The following is a 14,789-nucleotide window of genomic DNA, read 5'->3' on the forward strand; positions in this document are numbered from 1 at the left end:
CGCAACCTACAATTCAATTGCATGCCTCCTCTGCCCCTCCCCCACCCCCCCCCCCCACCCTTTTTCTCAGCAAGCACATGTCTGATTGAGACGAAACTTTTAGGGTAGGAGTGACACCCATGCAGAATGTTTTTATGACAATTGTGATGTACTATATATTATGTATTGTGAAAAGTTCACTATATATTTTCCAAATTTCAAATTACATCATGAACAAGACAGATAGCACGTACCTGGCGACGCAAATCACGCGTTTTCTGGCACATTCGGTCAATAGCAGAGTTCAGTACATCTGTCGGTTCCTTGTGTCCAGCCTAAGGAGCAATGGAATGAAAAAAAAATAAAAGGGTACATGTGATGGAAACGATACAAAGACTTCCATCCAACAGCCGCACCAACAACTCAAAATTCCTCATAAGGAATACTAATCTCACAAATGCAATCAAGCTTGAAGACAAGATCCAAGTATTTTAAAGCATATCTGCCATATAAAACATATAAAACCATATATAACACAATATCAGTCTGTCTTTGTACAGATGTCTGTCCCCCTTCATTAGGGTAGGTTTTAAAGGTCAATTTTTTTTAACACGAATGTGTGTTCACTGCAGTCTTTTTTGAGGAGAAAACAAACTCGAAAAACATTTTCCATAAAAGAATAATTATGACATATTTTGAAATTGTAGATGGTGGCTTGCAAACCGAGCCTTAAGGGTGGTGTACAGAAGCGTTTTTTAAACAACAAATACAAGGCGTGGGGAGGGGGGGGAGGGGTGAAATCCACTGCACATGATGTGTAACACACGCAGAGTAAAACGAGTGTTCATTTACATCCGGAGGATGTCTAATAAATAAAGATGACATAAGCACACCTGACACTAGGCCGAGGCTTCAAGCTTTGGCACGCTGGCGAGGCTGCACCGTCGAATAAACTGTTCCAACCAATCATATTCGATGGGATTTTTACTAGTTTTGTATAAAACAAGAGCAGTGGACCGAAAATTACGCAGAGAAAACTTATACATTTGTATTATAAATAAAATTACACTGGCATAACGATAATTATGCCAGTGTTTTTCTTTTAAAATTAAGAGTCCAAGGTATTATCGGTACCAAATCGATACGACCATGAAATTGTCACGTCAAGATCACATCCTTGAAGGGCAATCAACAATCTCACAAGCCAGTCAGCCGTTTGGATTGCACACGAGCAATTCCTCAAGCTGCCAGGCCGACTGTGCTAGATTCAAGAGTACTGCAAATTAGCTTCCATGTGGGGCAAGGTATCGAATCAAACGTCGGGCTTAAACGTCAGTTTAATGTTGAGCACAGAGCACCTTGGTGGAATTTTAAACATACCGCAGGATTCCAGGAGCTACTTTCAGTGGCGCCTTTAATGCATCTGTATCGCAAACGTTATTGATTTGTAGATAGGTCCTGACAACGCACCTACATTAAAATTATATCTTGTGAACCATGGGCCAATATAAAAGCCATTATATCCTTTCGTTTTCCTTTCCTTTCGTAGACAGCATTTGGCCGCTGGTTAAGTCATTTTTCTAGGGCCGCGGCTGTCCTGCTGATACAGTTCCCCCTGTAAGTAGGTGGGTTAGAGCAGGAATTTGTAATTTGTTCATGGTGCCGGCGATAGCTTGCCTACTCTATGCGAAGGACATTATTGGATCTTTACCGTCAAATATCAAATGCTTGCAGAGGGGACACCAGACTTAACATCCAAATACGGGAACACACAATTACGCCTCGCTCTGCCTGCGAGACACCAGGATGACAGTTTATAGTTGGGTCTGGATTCAAACCCAGGAAAGACTGCTCAGATGTGGGTGTGCGCGTTCCACTATCATAAACTATTGGATATAAACCAAAGTGTTTCCGAATACACTGCCAGCATGTTGATATTCCATGAATTCCAAACAGGAAAAAAAAAACATTCAAACTTCACTTCTGCAGTATTCACAAGCAACATCAAAGTCTAACGATTCTCTTCAGTGCAGAGGATTCATCTCCTTGGGCTTCTCGACTGAATGAGGAACTGCCCTTAGAGTCAAGGTAACCCAATTATTTGGCAATCAATAAGCTCAACACAGGCCGGGAACAAACAACAATAGCCACAGCAGCATTTGGCTGCTGGTTGCGTCATTGACAGTTGTCAACCATGACAGTTGCTAAGAGAGAGAAAGGGAAAGAAATGAAAGATCTTTATTTTCATATCCACTTCCTCCTCTTGCTTTGAATGACAGACTTCTCTGCACATTTAAGGAAGAGCAGCCCATTTTGTATTTCCCCCATTGAATGAATGAATGAATGATCGTTTTAAGGCCATTTTCCCCGCTAGAGCGGGGGTTAGCCTTGCGGGCTCCATGACAATCATGGTTCCCTGTTTGAGGCAATGTTTTTAGGGCCGGATGCCCTTCCTGACGCCAACCCTTAGTCGCCTCTTACGATGCGCAGGGATACGGTGTACCTATTCTAAACCGGGGTACACACCGGGATATTTCCCCCATTGGGTGACAAAATAAATTCCACTTGAACCTGGAATAAAGCAGTTATTATTTAAATAAAAAAATAATCCTTCCACACCCACAAACATGATTACTATAACAAAAACAAAACAAAAAACATTTTTCAGATAGAATTGTGTAGATTAGCATGCTCCGTATGCCGCGAAGCCATCTCAATGTATCTAAGTAATGTCGAATGTCCGGGTAAGTGTTTAGGTGTCTTCACACGGAGAAGTGGAGTTGTGCTATCTAGGTAGTGTCCGTAAGATGAAATCTCCTGTGTGTAAATGCCCTTTGCAATTTTTCCTGATGTTCTTATAAAACTCAGCTGGCCAGGAAATGGATTCATTCGCTCATCACACCACCAGGACTAAGCAACATCCAGCATATTTGCCGATCATGCCAGTCAAGCCCGCCTCACGGCCAACGTCATCTGAACATCCCCAAACGATGACTGGACTCTGCCCCCGATGACTCGTAACGGGCAGGCCATGCCCCGGCCGTCATGAGTGTGTTGCGCTCGGTGATTGGACAGAGTGTGACGTCATCATATAACATTCTGGTGCTGGAGGAAGAGAACGCGCTCTCGCTATCTTGGTCTCTCTTGTCGCGGGTTTGGTTGTGGGCGGTCGCAGTCTTCTCTTCTGGTCATGGTCTTAATCATGGCGGTCGCTTGGTTGTTTTGCATGGGAGTACAATGGGCGCTCGTCTGTGTGCACCGGGGATATCATTGGAGCCGTATTAGCAAAGAAGGATCCTGCCTGCTTGCCTCACGCCGGCGGGTGCGATTCCGCGCCATCATGTGCGTTCCCCGCACGGTGGTTGGAGGCGACGACCAGCAAGCCTTATCAGCCATTTGGGGATTTGCCGGCTGATTACCAAAACATTATTTTATTTTCATTATCTTTTCCCCTTGTTTGTATACGAGTCTGAGTGGAGATGTCTCAATTCGGAATTTTAGCTTTTCGCTCACCTTTCGTTGTTATTTGTATTAATTGTCATTAAATCATCATTTGTCGAATCTTACTTGCCTTGTATTGTGGATTTTTCTGTCCCGTCTTTGTGTTTGTGGGTTCGGATAACCCCTGTGTGTGTTCCCGATTAGATAAGGATCTGGCCTTCCCACGCGCACCAAAGACAATCCCGCCAAGGTTCAGAGTACGCCTCGGAGTTCAAGCTCGTTTCGGCAAATCATCCTCTTGGGGTATTAACCCCGGGGACACGACAATATACTGTGCAAAGGATCAAAGCAAAGGAAATTGTCATTTCTGATCAATTATATAATGCGAACTGCGTCTGTCTGTCCATGCGTTTGTACATTCGGCTGTTTCCCCTTCCCCACGCTGCGTTTGAAAAGCTTCACGTGCAGTGCAGGCAAAGCTCAACATTGAACCAGACCAAGAGCAAGATAACACACGAGATGCAATTTAAACGTAAGAAGACAAGATGAAATCAGTGCATTAAGAGAAGATCATCACTACATGGAACAAACCATGTCAGCGTTGTTAATAACAGTATCCTATACTGAAAGTCTTTGAACAAATATTGCAGTGCCTGCAAATCATTTAATTATAGAAAAACCTACATTTAGCAGTGACCTAAAAATACAATTTAATAATAAACTTCAGAGGTCCAAACTAAACTTCAATTCAATACTTGGTGGCCTCGATGACATAATTTGTTAAGAGTTAGAGTGTCTGCTCCGAGTCGTGGAGTTTGGCGTTCAAACCCTTGCCAAGTAATTATTTATATCAAAGACTTATTTCCAAAGGGTACCCCAGGTATGCTTTCTGTTGGGGTAGCATATAGGTGAGGGGTTTCAAGGTGAGGAGACAGGGGATGGGTGGGGTCGGGAAGACCCAAATTCTCCATATGTAAATGTGTATCGTATAGCCCCAACTGGTGGTAGCCGGTATTACAAATCATCTATGTAAAGAGTTTAAACTACTTGATAATATGCATTACAGTGATGTTGAAATCTGAGTGAGAATTAATCAAAATCATCAAAATGTTTCATTTCACTTATTTTAAGCAGAGGTTCAAACCAAGGCATCCAACACTGAGCTTCAGTGAAGAGGAAGTGATTTTTGTCCGCACCATCTATAAACAGAAAGGATGGTTGTTGAAGATGGTGTTAGCGGACATCCAAGCAGACGGAAGATGACCTCGCGCAAATTATAGAGGGAATGGAGCAGAAGGTGTGTGAAGTACAATATGCTGCCTTTTCATCAAATCCATCAGCAAAGTGATGGGTACTTTGACAAAAAAAAACTTTCCCAAAGGCTCCTCTCGCCGACAGTGTCACGTTGGCTGGGATCAAAGCGTGCACATTTGGTGTGGAACCACCCAGCTCTTAAAGGTTGCACAGCTCATCCGAACACACAGTGTAGAAATGCTTTGTTTGCACAGAAATAAAGAAAGATGTTGTGCATAGCACGATACTTGTGAAATGCCAATAAAGAATAGTTGCCACGGAAACAGCAATTTGGTAATTTGGAAAATTAGATCTTTCAAGAGCGTTACATGATTGAATGTTATGCTGAACAAACTTGGTTGATGCATTTCCTAATTGAGGTCTAATAGGTGTTGTACAGGTTTCAGATGGCCTTGACCTTTGACTAATTTTGACCAGATTTTACACATACAGTGCATTTAGAAAGTATTCAGACCCCTTCACTTTTTTCACATTTTGTTATGTTGCAGCCTTATGCTGAGATCGTTTAAATTCATTTTTTCCCTCATCAATCTACACTCAATACCCCATAATGACAAAGAGAAAACAGGATTTTAGAAAGTTTTGCAAATTTATTAAGAAAAAACTGAAATATCACATTTACATAAGTATTCAGACCCTTTGCTATGACACTTGAAATTTAGCTCAGGTGCCTCCCATTTCTCTTGATCATCTTTGAGATGTTTCCACATCTTGATTGGAGTCCACCTGTGGTAAATTCAATTGAGTGGACATGATTTGGAAAGGCACACACCTGTCTATATAAGGTCTCACAGCTGACAATGCATATCAGAGCAAAAACCAAGCCATGAGGTCGAAGGAACTGCCTGCAGAGCTCAGAGACAGGATTGTGTTGAGGCACAGATCTGGGGAAGCCTACAAAAAAAATCTCTGCTGCATTGAAGGTTCCCAAGAGCACAGTGGTCTCCATAATTCTTAAATGGAAAAAGTTTGGAACAACCAGGACTCTTCCTAGAGCTGGCCGCCCGGCCAAACTGAGCAATCGGGGGAGAAGGGCCTTGGTAAGAGAGGTGACCAATAACCCGATGGTCACTCTGGCTGAGCTCCAGAGATCCTGTGTGGAGATCGGAGAAACTTCCAGAAGGACAACCATCACTGCAACACTCCACCGATATGGGCTTTATGGCAGAGTGGCCAGACGGAAGCCTCTCCTCAGTGAAAGACACATGAAAGCCCGCTTGGGGTTTGCAAAGAAAAGCACCTGAAGGACTCTCAGACTGTGAGAAACAAGATTCTGTGGGGGCGCACGCACACGCACACGCGCACGCACACACACACGTTCAATCGGATGAAAAGTGCCGATTTATGACTTTTTGAGCTAATGACCTCAAAAACAATGGGGTTGCCAGCCTTCGACTAGCTTTATCAGTTGATCAAGTTTCATGATGATCAGTTTAAAATTGTAACCTGTAGGTGACTGCGAGACAAAAAAAAAACAAGCACAGAGAGCACTCACTATACTTGCAAAATCCACCCCTGTCCCCTCCTGCACCCTCCCCTCCCAAAAGGTTGCCATGGATACATCAAATTGTCCATTTAATCCAGATTAAAATTGACAATCTTAATGAAAGCTCAGGTCAATCAGATGAAAATTGATTTTTCAGATGAAAAGTGATGATTTTAGAAGTTTGACCTTGAGTTGACATTCAACCTTTTGAGCTCAAAAAATGTTGTTTTCCCAATTCACTGACCCAATATGCAAATCCTGTTCAACTTTCAAATCAATTGGACAAAAAATAACGATTTTAGAAATTTGACCTAATGACTTTTGACCTCAAAATCAATAGACCTCTCAGTTTTGACTGACTACCTCTACAACTTGGTAAAGTTTCATGATGGTCGGTTTAGAATTGTGACCAGTCGGCAATTAATTGACAGACAGAACAACAAAGTCGACCGACCAATATACTTGAAAAATCTTCAATTTTGCAAGTAACAGACAGACAGACACTCAGGGAATGAATATATTTGAAAATCTTCGATTTCGCAAGAAATACATAACAAAACGAAACAAATCCTCCAACAGATATAAGGATCGAACAAGGATCTCAATCTTGCTGTTTAGCACTTGAATAACTCCTGAGCTCCCTCTCTGACCGGTGGAGAGCGAGACCGGGATCTAGGAGGATATTACCAAATCCTGCCTCAATTCTCCCCACGTGTCATTTTTCCACATTATTGAAAATGCCATGCATCATTGCCTGAGCATGGTGTTACTGTGCAGGTGGAAAACATGTGGAATGGGCAGAGGGAAGGGGAATGGGCAGAGGGAAGGGGAATGGGCAGAGGGAATCTTGAAGCTCGTGCTTCAAGATGTTTGAGACAAAAAAAAGAAGAAAAAAAAAGATTGTACAACACAGGAATGAAAACACTTTCGCTTATTACAACACCTTCCAAATTTACAAATTTACAAACATACATGATACATTCGGATACGAGTACAAGAACATCGTATCACAATTACCTTCATAAGAGTCATTTCTGAGCACAATTTGAACATTGCTTGAAGGAATTGCACAATCGTGGACATAAAATAATTTAACGACGTGGTGATAGTGATCGTGATGGCGGGGGGGGGGGGGGGGGGTGGTTGACCTCTCCAGTAGTTAAAAAATTTGCCAACTCAGTAGCAAGAAATGCAAGCAACAAAATAAAAGAAGTTAACGCAGCATGCTAGCTCCCGGTCATTAGAGCACACCTTTTTGTTTATCTCATGAAACCTGCTTGAAGTTCCGAATCGGCGACAATAAGCTTACAGGTGCAAGCCGCGCCGAGCCTCATAGCAGAAGCCATTTACAAAAAAAAACAAACAAAAAAAACTGCACAGCTCTCAGAAGCCCAATGAAGCCTGGTGTTGGCTTAGCGGTTAGGGTGCCGGCTTGGGATCCTCGGATCCTGGGTTCGAATCCCGGTTATCATGTTATCATCGCTGAATTAATGCCAGGGGGGTTGACTCAGCCTGTCATCCTTCCGAGGTCCGCACATTGAGGACCAGTTCACTGGTAATTCCCTGTGTGTCGCAAGAGGCGACCGACAGGGTTGGTGGCAGGAAGGGCATCCGGCCATAAAACATTGCTTCAAAAAGGGGACCACGGTGCCCAAAATAAGGCCAACCCCTGCTCTGTAGGGTAAAATGGCCTCTAAAGGTGGCTCTTCTTCTCAGAAGCCCAATGTTTAAGGCTAATTGGAAGCAGATAACAGGTCAGTCTGAAATTCTCGATTTTGAATCGTATTCCTAGTGGGATTGAGTCCAATTATTTTCTTTGATTAGAGTGACTACAATGGGTCCGCAATTGTTACAGACAGACACATAATCTTTTAAGAGAATGTCAGACTGGTTGTCCTAGTCGATGGAAGCAAAATATCTCACCTGTCACAACAAGCCTTATAAGAGTTGATATCATGAGGCAAATCTAAGCAACACACATTAAACAGGATGTGCACGTGACGTGCATATCCTGTTTAATCCCCGGTTGAACACCCAAGACTCAGGATTACCTTACACCTCCACTCTTTGTTCACCTCTTCCACCATTTGCCTTACATTTCCATCCATAGCTTCCAGGGATCTCAAATCATCCCCCATCCCTACCTTGAAATTGGATGAAATCTTAGATTAGATGAAAATCTTGGATGATTAAATTAGATGATGAGATGAAATCAACAAAATGTTGATCCATGTATGCTAACAGCCATGGCATGCAAGAAGCTGACGTTTTGGGCATTCATCCTCCAGAGGAAAATGTCATACCTTGCTATGCCTATCGATCAACCGCAGACTTCATCCATCGTTCAACCTGTCCGTCGATGCAGACAGATGCTGGGCTTCACGAGCAAGACCAGCTCTTCATCCAGCGATACTCGTTACTTGCGTTTCCTCACTCCTCAGGGTTTGTCTGTCTGTTCAGTCGCCTTGCTACTCCATGAACCGATCATGTGCCCCCCCCGCCCCCCAAGACATACAAAGTTAAAGACAAATTACATATTTTATTAACAACTAATGCTTTTGAGCACCACAAGCAGATTTCTGAACAATTCATCCCCCAAAAGAGGGTGTGTGGAATGACACTGGACTCCCTATTATAGTCACCCACTTAAATTTAACCAATTCATTTTAAATTTAAACAATTCTTTCATTCATTTAACTAGAGCTTGATGTTGGCTTAGCGGTTAGGGTGCCGGCTTGGGATCCTAGGATCCTGGGTTCGAATCCCGGTCGATCGCTGAATTAACGCCAGGGGGGTTGACTCAGCCTGTCATCCTTTCGAGGTCGGCAAATTGAGTACCAGCTTGCTGGGATGAATGATCACGGTGTGTACCCCGATTTAGAATAGGTACACCGTATCTCTGCACATCGTAAGAGGCGACCAAGGGTTGGCGTCAGGAAGGGCATCCGGCCATAAAACATTGCCTCAAACAGGGAACTATGATTGTCATGGGGCCCGAAAGGCTAACCCCCACTCTAGCGGGGAAAAATGGCCTTAAAACGATCATTCATTCATTCAATTCATCCCCTGCCTCTCCCCCCTACCCTCCCCTCAAGTTTTGATGTGAAACTTGCACTTTAATCGCAGCGCCGAATTTGATAATGGCTTTGAAATAGGTTCAGGGATCTTCCGAAACTGAAAGATAATTCCTATTCGGTCAGCGATTCCATTTTGCTTATTGTTGGAGATATCAACTATTTGTGTTTTACTTTGATGCAGACGTTCCCAAAACTCCCAAAAAGCGAAGTTTGCATTAAATGAGGCCATCAAAACGTGAGCTATAAAAACTGAGGCAATGCTGGACAAAGCACTGAGTAGGACAGCCGATCTCCAATAGGAGTGAAATCTGTGAGAATATGGACCGGCGTCTCGTTTGGCACAACTCGGCATCTGAGGGCATCGTCTGCGGCAATTCCCACACGACTGCAACAGCGATTACGGCGGCACACACAAACTTCTGCCGAAACAGGCATGGTCATCAAATTGGAGGAAGGCCATCAGTGCTCAGTACATTTCAATGTGAAAAGAGAAGGCATACAAATTTAACGCAACAAAACATGCGATCTCACAGGTTTCACAAAAAAAAAGGTGCAACAAGAAATCATCGAGAAGTCACGTGATCAAATTCCATGCATGTTGTATTCGATGACACCACCTCGTTCAACACCTTCCTGCCAACTGGGCCAGATAAACATTTTTAGGGAGAACCAAAAACGTAATGGATAATCAAAACTTGCAGGCATCAATAAGACTTCAGAGTGGTTGCTGATAAATTATTACCTCTGCCACCAAAGGTGGATGGAGGTTATGTTTTCACCCCTGTCTGTTTGTTTGTTTGTCTGTGAACAAGATATCTCAAATATTTGTGGACGGATTTGGACGAAATTTGGCAGAGAGATCGTTTATGTGACAAGGACGAAATGATTAGATTTTGGTGAAGATCCAGATCCGGATCGGACTAGTAGAATCTTTCATGTGATTCTTCACCATTGAGTGGTAGAGCCAAAAACGATACATGGCACGATATATCAAAAGGTTGTGGACGGATTTGGACGAAACATGGTGGACAGGTTGTGTGTGTGAAAAGGACTAATCGATTCGATTTTGATGAAGATCTGAATATGGATTCCGATATGAGAATTATATAATGTTTAAGTGATTCTTCACCATTGAGAGATCGGGCGAAAAGCGATATATAACATGATATTTAAAAAAGTTATGGACGAGTTAAGACTAAGGTTGGGGGATGGCTTGGTTTTGTGACAAGAACAAGCCTATTAGATTTTGGTTCAGGTCCGAATCCAGATCCTGCCGATCAGTGGGATACAAAACAAACTGTTCAGCCTGGCGGAGGTGTGCGCTCAACCGAGTGCCATTCTAGTTATTTAATATTACTAGCAACGGTACCCGCCCTATGGGCGGGGCTTCAATTGGGAGGCCCAAATGAAAAGGCAAAATATCAGAAATTGAAGGCTATTCTTATTTTAAAAGATTCATATAAACATCCGTTGAATCATATAACACGCAAATCATCAAAATCTAAACAGTACATGGCACCCATTTTGAAAAAAGATTGAATTCTGCAAAACGGAAGCGGCCGCTACACGTCTTTCTCAGTCGCACGTTTGTGTGAAGAGTGCGCGCCGAATCTGTAACACGGAAGCGGCCGCTACACGTCTTTCTCAGTCGCACGTTTGTGTGAAGAGTGCGCGCCGAATCTGTAACACGGAAGAGGCCGCTACGCGTTTCTCAGTCACTTTGCACACGCTGCCATGTTACTTCGGAGCCGCACGTTTCTGTAGGAAGAGTTTGTCAGGAGCCGATCTACTCTCTCCTGGTACATACAATTTCAACAAAAGCCACATCACTGTTCATATCGGTAAATATTATTCCATCGTGTTTGGAAAAACTGGAAAATCTTGGAAAAACTGGAAAAACAGTACAGCCTATTTTACTCCCAGGGGTCCCAGGAATACCCACCCAAAATATCATTGCGATCGGTTGAGCCGCTTTTGCGGTTCTTTCGAACAGACGGACGAACATTTGGTGAATTATAGTAAGATGCATGGGCATATAGGAAAACCTGCAGGTATGTACACGCACATCTAAGCTGTCTTACCAGAGCGTTTAAATCTCAGCTCGACTATAAATTGTCATCCTGCATTTTCACATGCAAGGCAACGCATCAATGTGTGTGCCGTCCCTTGGATGGATGTTAAACTGGAGGACCAGACTGCAAGCATTGGTTAGTACAATTAGTAGTTACAATATGTAGCTACTGATTATCCAGGTGAGCATGGCATACGTCAAGTAAACTTAAAATAAGTAGTTTGTCAAACGTCACATGGTCAGCCATCGTTAAGACGCCGACTTCAATAGCCGGCTGTGCATGCAATCAGCAAATCAGCAATTCATGCAATTCAGCGAATTTCAGACACTTTGAGGATATCTATCTTTCAAATCAAAATCGGAATAACGATGGTTATTTTCAACAACATTAGCACGGACCCATGGAACTCTCCCTTTTTGGGGGGGGGGGCGGTGTATAGGCAACGAAGAGGTGCCTTGCACGTTCCCAGAGGGTTATGTTTTAGCAATGTAAAGGTAGGGCATGGCGATTGGGAATGACAGGTTCAACGATGTGTTCAGGCTCAACTGCATGAAAATCAAAACGCCTGTGGGTCGAGTCAGCCTTCATACTAATGACGTCATTGTGGGTGGAGTCAGGCCATCAGTCCAACCAATGGGCAGAAAGAGAGAAACAGATGGCCAAAAAACTGCTGCAAACTTTAACTTATAGATGAATGAAACAAAAGTGAATCCAAACTCGATGGTCAATTGCGCAAAGGAAAGCAATCCTGAAGGTAATCAGGAAATTATCCAATTAGCAAACAAATCTAAAAGGAAGGGGAAAAAAACAACAAAAAAACGTCAATCCTGATCAATTGTACTGTGCATGAATTTCAAACCAAAGGCCCTTCATCACAACTCGACATGCAAAACAAATGCCTCGAGCAACGTGGAATCTTCAATTTGCCGCACGGGAGGAGTTTTCCATTGTCGCTCCAATTTGAGCATTTTCTTCAATTAGCCGGTCGAATATTTACTGTAGGAAGGATTCAAAAGGATCCTGATGCTCCAACCCTTGTAATTACACAGCACCCGGGCAGGGAGATAAAAAAAGAAAAGAAGAAGCTTTATAATGTGGTTTTACAAAATTAGACCAAAGTGAAGGGAACAGCACAAATTAGGAACTCAAATAAAGGCCTGTCAAAATGAGATTGGATGCTCAATAGGATATTTGCATTCTGTCAAACAGTTACAGTTTCCCTGCATGCATCAATTAACACAACCACCATTGATCTCGATTGCACTTACGTAAAGAACATAAACACAATGTAAATTTTAAATCATGCAATAATCCGAGAAACCTCTGTTTGTGTGGTTGTTAATGTGTTCGTTTGCCTTGTGTGTACTCCTGAAATGCTGGATGGAACTAGAACGACACTCGATAGAGCACATACCTCCACCAGGTTGAACAGTTTCCATTTTGTATCCCACCGATAGTACGGATCTGGACACGGATATTCACCAAAATCAAATTAATTCGTCTTTTTCCATCAAAACCCAATCTCTCCACCAAATTCCGGCTGAATCCATCCTCAACTTTTAGAGATATCCTGCTCACAGACAGGCAGACAAACAGAGACAGACAGACAGACACAGACAAAGGGGTGAAAACATAACCTCCATCCGTCCACCTTATGTAGCGGAGGTATCGAATGCTTGTACTCGGTGTGCGCGAGGGGGTTTTAGGCTATTAAAACAATCATACTCGCAGGATTCAGGGTATGGGGTATGGGGGACGGGAAAACCCAGTTATATGCAAGTAAGGATGGTATAGCAAGTCATTAACTAAAATACTGGACGTCACATCCGGGGGAAGTGTAGCCATGTGTAATTCTGGGGATAAGGGGAGGGAGGGGGTGGAAAGGACGTGGAGTCGGCCGTATTCTAGGGGAGGGGGGTGGTTGGAGCAAAGCATAATTATGGGGAGGTGGGGAGGGAGGGGGATGGAGAAACACAATTCCAGTGGGTGGGGGTCAGGAGTGGGGGCCTCATGTCATCCTGGGGGAGGAGGGAATGGGCGCCGCACATAATTCCAGGGGGAAATGGAGCCACGCGTAATTCTGGAAGCAAATGGAGCCACATGCAATTCTGGAGGAAAATGGAGCCACGCGTAATTCGGGAGGGAAATGGAGCCACGCGTAATTCGGGAAGGAAATGGAGCCACGCGTAATTCTGGAGGGAAATGGAGCCACGCGTAATTCTGGAGGGAAATGGAGCCACGCGTAATTCTGGAGGGAAATGGAGCCACGCGTAATTCGGGAGGGAAATGGAGCCACGCGTAATTCGGGAGGGAAATGGAGCCACGCGTAATTCTGGAGGGAAATGGAGCCACGCGTAATTCTGGAGAGAAATGAAGCCACGCGCAATTCTGGAGGGAAATGGAGGTACGCATAATTCTGGAGGGAAATGGAGACACGCAATTCTGGAGGGAAATGGCGACACACGCAATTCTGGAGGGAAATGGCGACACACGCAATTCTGGAGGGAAATGGCGACACGCAATTCTGGAGGGAAATGGAGTCACATGGAATTCTGGAGGGATATTGAGCCACATGGAATTCTGGAGGGAAATTGAGCCACATGGATTCTGGAGGGAAATTGAGCCACATGCAATTCTGGAGGGAAATTGAGCCACATGCAATTCTGGAGGGAAATTGAGCCACATGCAATTCTGGAGGGAAATTGAGCCACATGCAATTCTGGAGGGAAATTGAGCCATGCGTATTTCTGGAGAGAAATGAAGCCACATGCAATTCTGGAGGGAAATGGAGCCACGCGTAATTCTGGAGGGAAATGGAGCCACGCATAATTCTGGAGGGAAATGTGGACACACGCAATTCTGGAGGGAAATGGCGACACACGCAATTCTGGAGGGAAATGGCGACACACGCAATTCTGGAGGGAAATGGCGACACACGCAATTCTGGAGGGAAATGGCGACACACGCAATTCTGGAGGGAAATGGCGACACACGCAATTCTGGAGGGAAATGGAGCCACATGGAATTCTGGAGGGATATTGAGCCACATGGAATTCTGGAGGAAAATTGAGCCACATGCAATTCTGGAGGAAAATTGAGCCACATGCAATTCTGGAGGGAAATTGAGCCACATGCAATTCTGGAGGGAAATTGAGCCACATGCAATTCTGGAGAGAAATTTAGCCATGCGTAATTCTGGAGAGAAATGAAGCCACATGCAATTCTGGAGGGAAATAGAGCCACATGCAATTCTGGAGGGAAGTGGAGCCACGTGTAATTCTGGAGGGAAATGGAGCCACATGCAATTCTGGAGGGAAATTGAGCCACATGCAATTCTGGAGGGAAATTGAGCCACATGCAATTCTGGAGGGAAATGGAGCCACATGCAATTCTGGAGGGAAATTGAGCCACGTGTAATTC

At 43.9% G+C, this 14,789-nt stretch overlaps 1 protein-coding gene across 1 annotated transcript in view; it reads right to left on the reverse strand.

Moving 5' to 3' along the window:
- Positions 1–14,789, reverse strand: part of LOC137423802 (catenin alpha-2) — a 220,929-nt gene that overhangs the window by 89,472 nt on the left and 116,668 nt on the right. The window contains exon 9 of the mRNA XM_068111318.2: positions 234–314. Within this exon, the coding sequence (XP_067967419.1) occupies positions 234–314 (81 nt within the window). The remainder of the gene's footprint in view (positions 1–233; positions 315–14,789) is intronic.

This window comes from Myxine glutinosa, chromosome 3 (genome assembly GCF_964187855.1).
Source record: "Myxine glutinosa chromosome 3, kmMyxGlut1.1, whole genome shotgun sequence".
In the NCBI taxonomy this organism is placed as follows: Eukaryota; Metazoa; Chordata; class Myxini; order Myxiniformes; family Myxinidae; genus Myxine; species Myxine glutinosa.